Genomic DNA, 15,817 nt, shown 5'->3' with positions numbered 1-15,817 from the left:
ATGTGGGAAGATTTGCATAACGCCGCCCAAATGTTCACGCAAAATAAGAAGGCGTAACTTTATTGTTGCTGCCACCGCCGCCGCCATGTTGAGAAGACGCTGTGTGTTTTGTTGCGAAAGTGAAAAATACTTTGTTTGGCTTTCCAAAAGAGGACAAAACTAGAAATCATTGGTAAGTTGTATTTACAACACTGTTCCAGAACAGTTAAACCCAAATATTCAGTTGTGTGCAGCGCATTTTATGGAGGACTGTTTCCTGAATCTGGGAGAGTAGACTACAATGCCGGCTGTTCTGACTCACAGACTGCAAGAACGTTTTCATATTTAAAGAATTTGCCACTGATGATTCAAACGCGAGTTTTGGGTAGTGTACAGTAGCGCTTGTTGTTTGCCGTTTCCCCAATCACAAATGCAGACATGGTTTTATGTTTACGCGGCGCGATGCAACGCAATGCGTAAAAAGACAGTATAAGTCATTATAATCCGTAATTATGTCCCCACTGGATGCAACAAATGCCTCATTTATAATGGGTTTTAATGTTTTTGTCTCGTCACTCCGGCCGGGACACGGCATCACAGTATGGTAAGGGGCGCAACATTTCCGTCACACGCTTGAGGTATTCGGCCAATCACAACGCACTGGATAGCTGGCCAATCAGAGCACACCTTGCTTTTCAGACCGATCAGCTTTGTAAAAATCAACGCGTTTCAGAAAGGCGGGGCATAGAGGAGAAACAATAATATACAGTATGTTGAAAATTTTGAACCTTAAACCACATAAACACATTTCATTACACCAAATACACAAAATGTTCTTTTTTAGCAACATCATATGACCCCTTTAAGCAGCAACTGTTGATAATAACATGAATAATAATAAGAAAAAATCTGCATATTAGAATGATTTCTGAAGGGTCGTGTGACACTAAAGACTGGAGTAATGGTTGCTACCAACCTTAAACTTTAGAACAGTGTACTTCTAGAAACAAACGTTTGGATAGTTTTATGTTTGTAAAACATCCCATGTGAGGTTTCAACATAATGAACTTAAAAGATCCTAAAAGAACCATAAAAGTAGTCCATATGACTTGTGAACTATTTCTCAAAAGTCTTTTTTAAGCCATATAGAAATTTTGTGTGTAGTAAAGACTAAGTCATTTGTTTCAGTATTTGCTGAAAAATTTTAGGTGCACTTTTTCTTTAATTCAGTTGTGTCTAAGCATTGATACTAACACTCTCTTAGTAGCCTTTGGCACACAGTCTTGCAGCACCATAGAGCACTGATCTGTAGCTTAATAAAGAAATGAAGGAATGAAGCAGGGGCATTTGTCACGTACATGAACATCCGCTGACTAACACAACTGTGTCATAATTTGTTTGAACCTCAGTATGTGGAACGGTTTACGTGTCAAGGCTTTTCTCGGGCACATTAATTACAGTTATCTTTCTCATCTTGCATTTTTCAAAGCTGCCATTTCATGGTTCTCAGCTTTTTTCTGTTGGCCCTATTGAAAAAACCCTGTCAAACTTAGAAACCCATCAAGAGAGAGAAAGTAGAGGGACACTTTGGTTTGAAATTGATTCAGATTGAGGGAGGGCTCCTAATTTTCTGTCTGCTGTCTAATGGTCCCATCATTCTCTCATCATTTAGTAGTAAAAGAGGGTATGGACTGAAAGGTTGGGTAGATTGGAGAGCTGAAAATGTTCCTCTGGCACTCTTTATACATTCTGGACAAACCTTTTGTCCCTTGATATGAAGTCTAAGCATTCAAAGCAAGTAAAAACATGGTAAAAGGCATAAGGAATTATTGTGTCAGTCCCTCAAAGCAGAGCAGCCTCCATATACAGTTTATAGTTTAGGAAAATATGCACTTTCATATTTTCAGTACTATTTTAATCCCAAAATGTTAGACACATTGACATCTTTTGTGAGTAGAAGTCATACTATAAGGACTTCAGGCAAACACTAAATCACACCATTAAAAAATGGGGGCAATTCACATATTATCAACTAAATAAGAAAATGTGGTTAGTCTGGTTTTCTAATAACGATGCTTTAAAAATCATAGTTTACACTGATGTGTGCAGATTTGTATTTCAAATGCATGTTTTGTGTTTTGAACTTTATATTCATTATGGTTTGCACAAAAATATTAAGCAGCACAACTGTTTTCAACATTGATAATAATAAGAAATGTTTCTTAAGCATCAAATCAGAATATTAAAATAATTTTAAATAGATCATGTGAGACTGGAGCAATGACTGCTGAAAATTCAGCTTTGCAATCAAAGGAGTAAATCACATTTTTAAATATATTAAAATAGAAAACATGTATTTTTAATGGTAAACATGATCAAGAAAATGCAGCCTTGGCGAGAATAAAAAAACTTACCTCCTTCAAACTCTAGTGTGTCATACATGTTTTTATAATGGAGTGTCAGCCAAATCAGTCAATATTAAGCAGAACTTCAGTACATTTAAAGCTTTCAGGGCAATTTTATGTAATATCTCCAATAGTTTCTCTCCTCACCTCAAAAACTGTCTTACATTGTTCAGTGGTTTTCTAGTCTTTGTAGCCCTGTTTTCAAACTGACTGTGTCTGAGACTGAAGGCAGCTGTGTCAGTCAGTCAGTCAGTCAGTTAGTGATTGAACAGACAGTGTTGTTGTATAAAAGTTCCTCCTAAGGATTCAGACAGGTCTGCAAGGCAAGAGAACTTTAGACCAAGAAATATGTTTTGTGACAATGGTTATTTCTCTGTGGAAATTTAATCACACTGCATAAATTTATAAATTCATTTTTTGCTTTCAACTGCTCTGTCAGGTGCCATTTTTATTTTTTCTGCCAACTGTTGAATGCAATGGATTGTTGGATATCGTAGGCAGTGAAGGATACAGCATACTGCCCTAAAATAACCAGATAATGGTAATTTAGTGGACAGGATGTTATGATTGCATTGAATTCAGACTTGAATTCATGTCTTGATGTCTTTCTACCATATGTTGCCCTGAAGGTTGCATTTTAAGGTTTCTAACCCAGCAACTGTCTAGTTTTAGACAGTGTATTGTAGCAAATCAGCTCAAAAGGGAAATGTATATAAATAATTACAATTAATTATGATTAATTACAATTATTTATATCAGCTGCCAGTAGTAACTGTAGCAGAATTAAATTGCCCTCAACTAATCTGTTCGTCCAGCAAACATTCAGTGTAAGTTTATATCAACTCTAGGAAAGGATAGTTTTGTGGCCACAGAAAACACTTTCATACAGTATTAATGCATTAGAGCATGTAGCAAGGATCAAAATCGTAAAGGGACATTAATCTGCAAGGTGAATCAGAAACTCATGTAATTTGTGCACAAGAGTTTTATTAACTAAACACTAACACAAACTAGTCTAACAAACAAACAAACATACATACACTCACGCGGAAATACAAAAGGGGAGTTAAAGTGAATGAATGAAGCCATTAGAGAAACCAGAGAATGCAGTTATGGAAAATGAGTCAGAACCACCTGAGTTAAAAACCATCAGTGCCGTTTTACAACGGGGTCTACCGCTTATACTAAACCTCTGTTTCGGTTAGTTAAATGTACGATACTTACATTGCCTTGGTCGTTGAACGAGTGTCCGGATGCAGTCTCAGATGAAAGTTTTGATGGTTTGAAGGTTTGGTGGTGTTGGAGTTCTTCAAGTTCTTCCGGGTTTGAAGGGTGAGGAACTCCAAAAGATGTTATTCTGGCTCGGTGGTGATTGGGAGAGTTTTCTCCCAGATTAAGGTGATGAGAGAACTAAGAGAGACATCAGCTGAGATCCTAGGATCTTTGATGAATGAAAAGTCAAGGCCGAAGCCTGGCTCAAACTTAAGGTACAGAAGACTTCTAGCTCACATCCTCATCTTCTCTTTATCTAACAGAACCGCAGACTGCACCAGGCGGGTCACTGATGTGAGAGTCACAGACAACTTGGCACCCAGTATGTTTATTGGGTGAGGGGTCTGTGAACGTTTGTTAATCTAATTAATAATTGATTTGTTAAATCTAATGAACAAACGTGTGTCTGATTGGTCCAAATGCTACAGTATTGAATTATTCAGGTACACTGATTTATTCTGCCTCATTATTAATAAAGCATACAATATCCGTATTGTGTTCAAGTGCAAAAATTTTTACATCCCAAATCAAATAAAAATGTTAGGTAAAAATGTTCAGTTTAATTTAAATATTTTAAATCTTGACCTTCACTGTTTTGTCAAAGAATTTTTATTTTGTTTATTTATTTATTTTTGCTTCACTGATGCCATTGTGCATCAGTCATTAAACATGACTTAATGGATAACAGGTTCTTCTTCTCAGATCTGGCTTACTTTTCTTTTGCAGTCTTTCAGCTGTAAAACATCAATATGATTAGTCAGTACGTGATAAAAAATTCTCTACTCAAAACGGATTGAAGTAATTAGGTGAAATGTATAGTAATCTACATATTGCATTCATCGAGTTGAAAGCTACAGTCAGGTGCTTATGATTTGTATCTTGTGTCTTTTGTCCTCTCTATTATAAAATGCTCCATGACAGGTGCACCATGGGAACGCAGTGGCCATGTCACATCAATCTCGCTTAGAAGATCTGTTAGAAAGGTCATTTGTGAGTGAGAACCGTGTTTATGTAGTAGTGTGTGCTGTGACACGTCATATAAAAGCAGAGCTTGACTGTTATGCAGTGACATGCTTATGTTTTTTCTTAGAATTTGAAACCCCAGAGTTATATGTGCTTCCCTTCTAAAATAGCCTTATGTTATGAAATGGATGGCTTGTGAACTCTGATATTTACAGTATGCTCAGCTGAATGAATTAGTCATATCATAGTGACACAGTATGACAATAACAGTATATCACACCATTGACATAATAACCTGAATAAAGAAACTCATCTTGAGTATCATTGATTTAATCTTCAAGGTAATGGCTAGCCAGACAGATTATTCTTTCAATAAGCCTAATCGATTTCTAAGAGATAAAGATGCTACATATAATGTATAAAGGCTGAGAACTATCTATGGTACTTTTTGTAGCAGTAAAACACCATATATGCACTATATATACCATATATATGCAATATTTGTGTATTTATATAGTTTTTTACGAATACATGTAGGCAGTGGACAGCTCACTAAGTTTTAGACTAGTCTTTTTCTATCTATAGTATTTAATTTTTTTTATGTTATTTATTTATTTTATTTGTTTGTTTATTTATTTATTTTGTAGTTGGTGCTAAGCTTTTTACATTTGATACAGTTAGAGTGATAGTTCAACCCAAAATGAAAATTTTGTTTACAAGCATGAAACATACCTTTACCCAAGGTTAAAAGCGTTTAAAAAAAAGATAAATTTTAGAGAAAATTTCTCATGTTCTATTCCTTTTGATTTAGACTACACCTTTTCCCGCAATATTTCTAAGCCCCTAACTGCACTTCCATTGATTGCTGACTATTCATTTGTTAGCATTTAATGATTCAAACTATGTTCTGCATTACCTAGAATGCAGTGGTCATCTCAGTGGTCATTACCTGTATTTTTTTGTAAAAATTTTGCTCAATTTGTCATGGACCAGCCGCATAAACAAGGCCATTAATCTTAAAGGGATAGTTCACCCAAAAATGAAAATTCTGTCATTAATTACTCACCCTCATGTCGTTTCAAACCCGTAAGACCTTCGTTCATCTTCGGAACACAAATTAAGATATCTGTGATGGAATCTGAGAGCTGTCTGACCCTGCATAGACAGCAATACAACTGAAATGTTCCCAAGTCCAGAAACGTAGCAAGGAGATCTGTAAAATAATCCATGTGACATCAGGGGTTCAACCGTAATTTTATAAAGCTACGAGAATACTTTTTGTGCGCAAAAGAAAAAAATAACGACTTTATTCAACAATGCGTCTCCTCCGCATCACCCTGTAGTGCCATTTTGGAGAGTATCAGCTGGACGTAAACAACATATGCTGTTCTGTGTCAGCTGCGTCACACGGATATGCTGTTTTATTTCATATCAAATCACAACAAAGTAGGAAACAGATCCGGCGGTAGTAATTAATGACAGAATTTTCATTTTTGGGTGAACTAACCCTTTAATGTTACACAGGGAGGAGATATTATCTCAGCACTGAATATTCCTTGTCATTTTACATTTCTGTCACAGGGCTTGAAAAGACCAGCAATGACGCATAGAGGATGCAGTCCAGTGATGCTTAGATAAAAAAAAAAAAAAGAAACACCTACATAGTTTTTATATGTTTTGCAAAATCTCAAGCACCGTCATTACAGTTTTTTACATGCTGTCAGTGATCATTTGTCAGAGGGTAACATGTTATCACCAGAAAGCCACAAAATTGCTACTGTCCACTTATAAAAAGCAGTGGAACATGCTTGTTCACTTATTAAGGATGACAATATCACAAATCAGTCATGTTGAGTTGTTAAAAGTCAGTAATACAGTGAATTGTATTAGTGGTGAAAAGCCTTTCTTTGGAAATAACCTCTGTATAAATTGGGGATCATTATGTTTGATGGGCTAAGCTTTCGGTCAAAACACAATAGAGTAATAAAACTGTACTGTGACAGGATTATGGACCGCTTTTGTTGTGTTTTCCCTCCCCATGTGCTCCATGTCCCAGTTTCTCCCTTGTTTGATTGTGTTCATGTGATTCAGGTGTGTTGTGTTAATTGTCCTCATTACCCCATGTATTTAAGTCCCAGTCTGTGTGTTCTGTCTGTCAGGTCTACATTGTGATGTACGTGTGTCTTCTCCTGTTCCTGGTTTGGATTACCCCTTGTGAGGATTCATTAAAGACTGTTTATTCTAATCTATGTCTCTGTCGTTCACTCCGACACAGTGCGTGACATACTGTCCTTGTGCATGTAAAATCAATGCAGAGGTCAAAGGTTCAGATGGGTTTCCTCTCTTTTCATGTAAGCAAAGATTTACTAATGGCTGCCTCAGTGCTGCTCAATATAACCAAGAGTGTGAGCTCCTGTAGTTGTGACATAAGGCTAGTTGGGGGAAAAATGACCTGTCAGAGACTTGCTGGGACACAAATAGCAACATTACCTGTCAATGATGGATTTAAACTCATTGGAATGCTGTTCACTCGTGTTGTGTGCAGTATAGTGTTAAAGGAGAACCTGAATTCATCCGGTGGTAGTGGAGAAAAAGATTGAGTTGTAAGTGTTTACTAAGGGTTACTAAGGGTTTACTTTTTTCGTAGTACTTTGCCCACAAATGAAAGGACCTGAAATGTTCTCTTAAAGCAATCGTTTACCAAAAATTGATAACTTTTATATATTTATTCTCTGTCATACACTGTAAAAAAATTCCGTAAAATTTACGGTAAAAAACCGGCAGCTGTGGTTGCCGGAATTTTACCGTAAAAACTACGGTAGCAACGTTTTAGGTTTTACGGTTATCAGTATTTCATTCACTGATATAATGTTACTACCGTTAAATTCACGGTCATTTTTTACAGTGTAATGTTCCAAATCATTCCATATCTTTTCAAATACTTTCCCTTTTGAGCTCTTCAGAGAAAAATAACAGCATGCATGAAGGTGAAGGAGAGAAAATTAAGGCAGAATTTGTGAACTGTCCCTTTATTATTCTAATAGGAAGTGCATTTTAAGTTCCTTGACTTTCATTGACAGGAAAACATAACAAACCAAATACATGTTTTTTTTTTTGCAGAATGCATGACTAAACCTTAATTGAAGGCAGATGATTTTGCTAGGGCGTCTAGATAAGACTGAAATGTTTACAGACACAATATCCTTTTGTAGCCTGTTTGCAATCAAGATAATGAATAAGAACAATAATTAATTGAGAATATTAATTGAGATGCCAGTCAAGAGTTTATTCCATTTGAATATGGCCTACATTTTTGTCTTGCTAACAATATTTAAATATATCTGTAGTTTTTTTTTTATTATTATTTCCTGTGAATTGCTGTCATTATTTCTTTAGGGTGCCAGGTGCCTTCGTTGTTTATGAATGTTTGAATGGTATCCATTTTTCCCATAATAGTTTATGAAAGTCATCAGCCCTGCCATTTTGGCATTTCAGTTTAAATGAGAAGTTGATTTACTATGAGCATCCCTAGATTTAAATTGTGGTATGATGTAAATAAATAAAAACATCTGTTGTTGTTGTAGTTGTTGTTATATCATATACATACACACACACACACACACACACACACACACACACACATATATATATATATATATATATATATATATATATATATATATACTGTATACACACACACACAGTATAAAAAAAGTCATCTAAAATAGAGCTGAAGTAAGTATCGGCTGCCTGACATTGTTCACCTTCTTGGAAAAGTTTATTTACTGCAAAGACTGTTTGAGGTCTTTGTAGTACAGCTTAGATGTTTAATTAACATTTGCATTTCACCCATGCATAATCAATTACCTGCATGACACGAAAGGAGCGCCACAGAAAATTGATGGATAATGAGCTATGCAAGCAAAGTGTTGATGTTTCAGCATCGCAGAAGTCATTTCCTTTATCCTTAAACACTAAGTAAAATTAAATATGTTTGTCATTAATGACCCCAGAAGACATTCTCTCGGTTAAACTTGGCTGAAGTTAATATTCAAATGGAACAGAAAGAACACTGCTGAGTTAGAATTACTGAGCTGAATCATTTTTAGAAATTCAGTTGTCTTTGTCAGGCTGATTTCAATTTTAGTAACATACTAAGAACAATACTTTTATTATAGAAGAGCTTTTATAAGACAACATCTCTATAATTGTCCCTACAATCTTGTGACTTTTAAGAATTAAAGTCCTGTTAAATCACACTGGCCACTAATTTATCAGCTAATAATTAACAACTGTGGGTTTAAATCTTTGAAGAATACTGCCATTTTACTTTTGAAGCATCATGAACATTTCAATCACTTGGTGGAAATGACAGTTTATTGTTATTTTAAACATATCTAGAATAAAATAATGGACAAATTTGTCCTGCAAATGCTAATTTATACAGTAGATTGCATTTTGTGTATCTTCAAAATATATATTTTTTTTATTTATTTTTAATTTGAAAACAAAGATACAGCTTGATCTTGATTGTGGTGAAATGAAATGAAATGGAGTGGAACTGTGAGACAGCTGTATGTTTTTAAACAATAAATATTGAAAAGGTTAATGTTTTGTTTTAATAAATATTGAAATGATTATGTTTATTTGTTTCAATTATTTGATAAATGTCTACACATTAGACATTTAAAAAGTAGCAATAATGAAGACAGGTTAAAATATTTCCAAATTTTCCAGATGTGACCTTCCCATGAAACAGAATGTTTTAGTTTTAATTAAAGTGCTCATAATTAAAGAAACAACCTTATACTTTGCAGAAAATCTGATGCATTTTCCTGGGTTTGCACAAGGGCACATGACTGAATGGTGAATTTTATTTTGCTAAACTTTTAATGCCCAGCACTGAATGTGTTTAATTCAATGCAGAAGGACAGTGTGGCTCCCCTGGCCTTTTGCAGGTTTTGTTAGCAGGTCAGGATTCCCCCGTGTTGACCATCTGGGCTGTGAGGTCGATGCTCAGTCCGCAGCTGGATTATAAATAAGATGGTCAGGCTGAGAATGTGTTTTTCGTTGAACCATTGGACATGTTTGGCATTAAGAACCCAGCTTGAGTCTGCCTTTAACATCGTTACATTCTGTATTTCAGATTCTGTCTGCAGTAGTAAACAGCATGTGTGCTGGATTTGTTATGGTTTCATCATGACATTAGTACTATATTAGAAATTCACATAAAGTCTTGTTCTAGCACTTATTCCTTCACTTATGTTAAGATTGTGTACGATTTTTTTTTAATGTTTTGAAAGACGCCTTATATGCTCACCAAAGATTTATTTGCTCACAAATACTATAAAAACAGCAATATTGTGAAATATTATCACAATTTAAAATGACAGTTTTCTATTTGAATGTATTTTAAATTTCATTTATACCTGTGACGGCAAAGCTGAATTCTCAGCAGGCATTACTCCAGTCTTCAGTGTCACATGATCCTTCAGAAATCATATATATGCTGATAAATATGCTGATTTGATGCATCATTTCTTATTATTATCAATGTTAAAAAGAGTTGTGCTGCTTAATGTTTTTGTGGATACCATGATACTTTTTTCAGGATTCTTTGATTAATGGAAAGTTCAAAAGAATGGTATTTATTTTAATTATTTTTGTAACAATGTAGAAGTCTTTACTGTCGTTTTTTGAGCAGTTTAATCCATCCCTGCTGAAAATTAATTCCTAAGTATTCATTTCTTGAAAAACTATTTAAAGGAAAAAAAACTTACTGACCTCAAACTTTTGAGTGATATTGTACATGAACACTTTGCATTTGAATACATACAAATATGAATGAGATCACCCTGACAGTGATTGATGAAGGTGTATTGAGTGAGCCGGAAGGTTGAGTTTAATTTGTTTGAGGTGTTAAGTGTGAGGTGTCAGGAGACAGGAAACAGCACAAAAGTCACACCTATTTGCATGCCATCTGCTTAATTTCCTCCACGACTTTTGTAGTTGGCAAGCAGTGTCAAGATGATTGACAGGGGTTGCAGAGTAGGTTAACGTGATTCTTAAAAAAAGAACAAACCCAAATGCATTATTATGTATTATGCAACTTCCCATGAGAGAATGAGTGGAGGCACATTTGTTAAAATAAAGACCCTGCAAAATGGTTCTTAGCCTTTTGAATTTCTCATTGTGGGCTTTGCTGTGCCATCAGTGTGTTCTCTGTCACACCTGTGAACATCTGTGCCACAGCAAACGGCTTTGTTAGCAATGACAAGCAGAGCATGTGTTTGATTCAGTAACCTTTTACTTCATGTTGTTTTTCTTCTAGGAGATAATAATGGTTGGCCTCATCTCTTCGATAACTATTTTGGCATCCCCAGTAATAACCTTGGAACCAAGTCAAATGCCTGCTGTGAGTATGCTCTCATTTTTATGTTTCTGCAAAAATTCAGAGAATTTGAACCTCGTAGAGAATATCTTAAGGGCATATTTTACATGAATCTTTTAGAAACACAGTATGCGTTCATTTGGCAGCTGTACTTTGTACTGTGTCATTCCACAGCTGAAACAACAGTGACAGATGGACAGTTAGAATAATACATGCACAAGACTTTTTCAGTCTGACATAATTATTGCCATTCACAAAATAACCGAGTCCTCAGATTTTGGCATGTGTGGCCTTTTTATTATCAAAGTAATTATCACTTTTTGATGTTCAACGTTTTTAAGAATTTAAGGGCCAGATTTATTAACAGCTTGCGCCAGCACAAACCATATTTGTCGTTAAAATAGTACTGTTAGGAAGGAAGGGTTCACTAAAGACGCGCAGTGAAGAATTAGCGCTGAAAAGGCATGGACAGTTATTTTTGCGCTTGACCTTATTGAATATGCATTTGTAGGAGTTTCCCTTTTAGATGCAAAATTTATAGGAGGAGAGTATTAAAATGAATCACGCAACATGATTTCCTAACGTTTGCGCTCATCAAATTACTGGTATTTGCGCCAATATTAAACACCCAAAAAAAAAGCATGTCTTAAAGCAGGCTGTAATTTGCGCTGCTCTTGGTAGATTGCGCTGGTCATTATGGAAATGATCTGGCTGTTGTGTTTTTTAATGTGCACATTGTTAGTAAATCACACACAGAATTTTCCCCTGAAGCGCTTTTATGGAATTGCGCTTTAATGCTAATTTGCCCTGTTTCGTAAATCTGGCCCTATTACTTCTATTTAGCAAGGACATATTAAATTGACCAAAAGCTGTTTTTAACATTTATAATATGAAATGTTTTTTATAAACAGCAAATCAGCATATTAGAATGATTTCTGAATGATTATGTGACACCAAAGACTGGAGTAATGACTGCTGAAAGTTCAGCTTTGCATCACAGGAATAAATTGCATGTTTAAAATATATTAAAACAGAACACTGATCCTTTATAATAACATTTCACACTATTACTGTTTTTACTGTATTTTTAAGCTGTACCTTTTTTCTGAAAAAAACCCAAGCAGTTCAACACCAAAAAGCAATTTCTGAGAAACGCTGTTGTAAGTGGATCGGACTGAGCACCAAAACACACTTCTAGCCAATCACCAGTAAGGGGCGTGTCCGCTCATGATTGGGGAGTTGCCTGTGTTGGACAGCATGTTCGTAAATTTGGGGGCAGATCTATCAAGATAGAGGTGTGATCTTTTTGGGTAGGGAAGTGTTTGGTTTGGTGATCTTAAATATCAACACAGTTTCTCTGAAATAACTTACTGCACATTTAATAAACAGCCAGTGGTCCTGAAATTTAAGTGTACAATGTATACATGTGGTGTGCTGCATGTGTATAATCAAAAAATACTGTCAGAAACACCTCTAATTGTGGAGAGCACATAATAACATAGCCGTGATGTTTGTATGCTTACTGAATTATTTCAATTTAGATCATTTTAAACAAGTAACTGACAGTTGATTGTCATGAATTCACTTCTGATATTGAACACGTTGTCTTCGTTGAGGAGTCTTTTCTTTTCTTTGATATTCTGTTATCTGACTGACACACTCTGACAAGCAACATTTTGCTGTCAGATGCTGTCAGTAGAGCTGTATTTACGAACGGACCACTTCAGAGCAAACAAAACCACCTGGTCATTCCCAGACATCACATTATAAATCCCTATAGTGTTTTATGTGATTACAGATTTTCCAGTCAGCAGTATTTACATGTGTTTGGAGATTTTAAGAAGTGTGCGTCTGATGATTATTGGAGTCATGTGTAATGCTCTGTTTATCCCAAAAAGTGATTGGACAGACAGGTTAATGGCTCAGCACAGGTGGCAGCTGTCTGTATATTGCTCACTTTCTCTTACATGCAAACAAAAAATTCTGTTCCTTTTTTTTCATTCATGAAAGGCTGTTTGATCGTTTCAATGTTTTATTACTTGGGCAGGAAATGAAAGAAGATTAGGGCAACCGCTCATAAGTCTTAGACAGCTCATATCTTGAGGCTTATATGGTTTACTATTGGAGGTGATAGGCAGTATTGATCACAGACACATGTTCAGATGGAGCCTGGGTGTGTGAAAAATCAGTGTGATATTGCAAAGTCACTGTCCAATAAACAAACATGACACTGAACAATATGTGTCTAACCATTTCTGCTGTGACTTTTAACCAGTTGATCTCAAGGTGATTTTTAATGGATGTCAATCAGTTCCTCTCAAGTTCACACAGCTGTCCTAGCAGAGGACCCACAGCTGGAGTTCATTACATTATGAACATGATCCACTCACGTTTTACAACGAAAAAGTGTCCAAGCACTCATTTTGTTTCAGTTATGAACCATATATTTATCCTTTTAAATAAAATAGAACATTAAATGTGTATTGTTGTATAATTTTAAATAAATCAAACTTCTTTTTGTAAAATGTTTTGCTTGAAAAGTGTTCTTAAACTATAGTTCTTTTAAATTAATGTAATTTTATGGTAAAATACAATGACATTTATTCACAAATATCTAGATAATATTTGTGTGCCACATACGAAAATATGAGTACCAAAACGAATGTTTTCTAACTATATGAATGAACATTAACGAATAATATGTTGGCATTATATATGTAATGTAAAAATTTTTTTTATAAAATTTAATAATTTTGTATTGAAATTATTCTACCATTTAAGCATTCCTGGTTTCAGCATGAACTTATATAGAAGCCCATTTCTGCCAAATAAGAAAAGAAAATCACGGCAATACGCCGAATGACTCAAACTCATTACATTAAAAAAAATTGAGATGAAGTAAAAAAAAAAAAAAAAAAAGAGATTATGAGTCTATGACATAAAAAGAGACTGATTCAAAATTATAATTATGATTATGACTTCATCTAATAATTTCGATCTTTATGTCAAATTTTTATCTCATAGTAATGACTTTTTATTGCATGATTGTGAGTTAGTACATTGTAATTTTGACTTATGTCATAATTATGACTTTTTATGTCATTATGACTTATCGAAGTGTGGTGGAAATGAGCTTACAATAATTTACACTTCACTGGTCAGAAATAATTTTCATTCACTAATATTGTCCTCCAGTGAGCTTACGCTGTGATACAAAATTAAATAATAAGTGAAATAACCAGTGAGTATCACTGAGAACCAATCATTCAATCATTCAGACTTGTTTTTGTGAACCGGTTCAAAAATTTCACTGAAAAGATTTGAAAAAAAAAAAAAAAAAAAGAGATTATGAGTCTATGACATAAAAAGAGACTGATTCAAAATTATAATTATGATTATGACTTCATCTAATAATTTCGATCTTTATGTCAAATTTTTATCTCATAGTAATGACTTTTTATTGCATGATTGTGAGTTAGTACATTGTAATTTTGACTTATGTCATAATTATGACTTTTTATGTCATTATGACTTATCGAAGTGTGGTGGAAATGAGCTTACAATAATTTACACTTCACTGGTCAGAAATAATTTTCATTCACTAATATTGTCCTCCAGTGAGCTTAGGTCATTTACATAACTAAACAGCTTAAGGTTTCAATTATAGTCGATGTGTTGGAAACATGCCCTACATGTATCCCAGCACATGGACCATTGTTAATTAATGAATTACATTCAGCACTATGCAAGCTGCACTAAAACGGTCCGAATGACCAATTAAAATCCAGCCCATGTTGGCAGTGATGACTTTGCTGTATTCATCCCCTCATTACCAGCAAATTTAGCACAAGCTGATTGGTCTGAAGAGAGTGTGAGCTTTATTATAGCACCATCTCTGCTTTGCCTGCATCTCTTCTCTCCTCTTCTCCCCAAATTAGTCACCGCGGGCCATCCTGGTGAATGCCGGAGTTCGATTTCTTTTTCTTGCTGTCGCCTCCCTGCATCTTTTGTTCTGTCTTTGTGCTTTCACATCCTTCCCCAATGTTTAATACAGATAAGACTCTGTTGGAACAATGTGTTGGGCCACAGATGGTCTGTCGGAGGCATTTACTTTCCCTGGATTTGAGGGCAACCGTTTGCTCTGTTTAACTGTGATAAAGAGTTGGTGTATCTCGTGTGGCTTAATTCTGTCTGGCAGACTGTATTGAACTATCCAACTGCTGACACCATCAGATTACACAAATTCCTTTTCAGTTTTCACTTAAATACACTTTTAATTCAAAATCCGTTGTTTCTTATTTGAATAATCTGCTCACAGTATGTATGAATGACAAAAAATATTATAACAGTATTAAAACAGTATATAGTAAATACAATTTTTTTATATAGGTGAAATTTCATATTCATAAATATAACATTTCCTGCTAAAAAGAAGCTATATTTCCTTTTAGAAAAAAGAATATTATATATACTGATTTTCTATGAAACATAAGGCAAAAAAAATTGTAAACTTTTTAAATTTTTCATATAGACAAGTTCCCCCTACTTGTATATGTTTTGTTACATTCCTGTTGTTCTCAAGTATTTGTAACATGACTTTTGTTAAAGGGGTCATATGATGCTGCTAAAAATAACATTATTTTGTGTATTTGGTGTAATGAAATGTGTTTATGCGGTTTAAAGTTAAAAAAACTCATTATTTTCCACATACTGTACATTATTGTTTCTCTTCTATGCCCCGCCTTTTTGAAACGCGTCGATTTTTACAAAGCTCATCGGTCTGAAAAGCGAGGTGTGCTGTGATTGG

At 34.8% G+C, this 15,817-nt stretch overlaps 1 protein-coding gene across 1 annotated transcript in view; it reads left to right on the top strand.

Moving 5' to 3' along the window:
* Positions 1-15,817, top strand: part of LOC107680679 (relaxin receptor 1-like) — a 53,924-nt gene that overhangs the window by 15,687 nt on the left and 22,420 nt on the right. Inside the window, exon 2 of the mRNA XM_016476688.1 lies at positions 10,951-11,034. Coding sequence (XP_016332174.1) covers positions 10,951-11,034 — 84 coding nt within the window. The remainder of the gene's footprint in view (positions 1-10,950; positions 11,035-15,817) is intronic.

Source organism: Sinocyclocheilus anshuiensis, unplaced genomic scaffold (assembly GCF_001515605.1).
Source record: "Sinocyclocheilus anshuiensis isolate Anshui unplaced genomic scaffold, SAMN03320099.WGS_v1.1 scaffold328, whole genome shotgun sequence".
In the NCBI taxonomy this organism is placed as follows: domain Eukaryota; kingdom Metazoa; phylum Chordata; class Actinopteri; order Cypriniformes; family Cyprinidae; genus Sinocyclocheilus; species Sinocyclocheilus anshuiensis.
The sequence above is the reverse complement of the archived record's forward strand: the minus strand, read 5'-3'. Positions and strand labels throughout refer to the sequence as shown.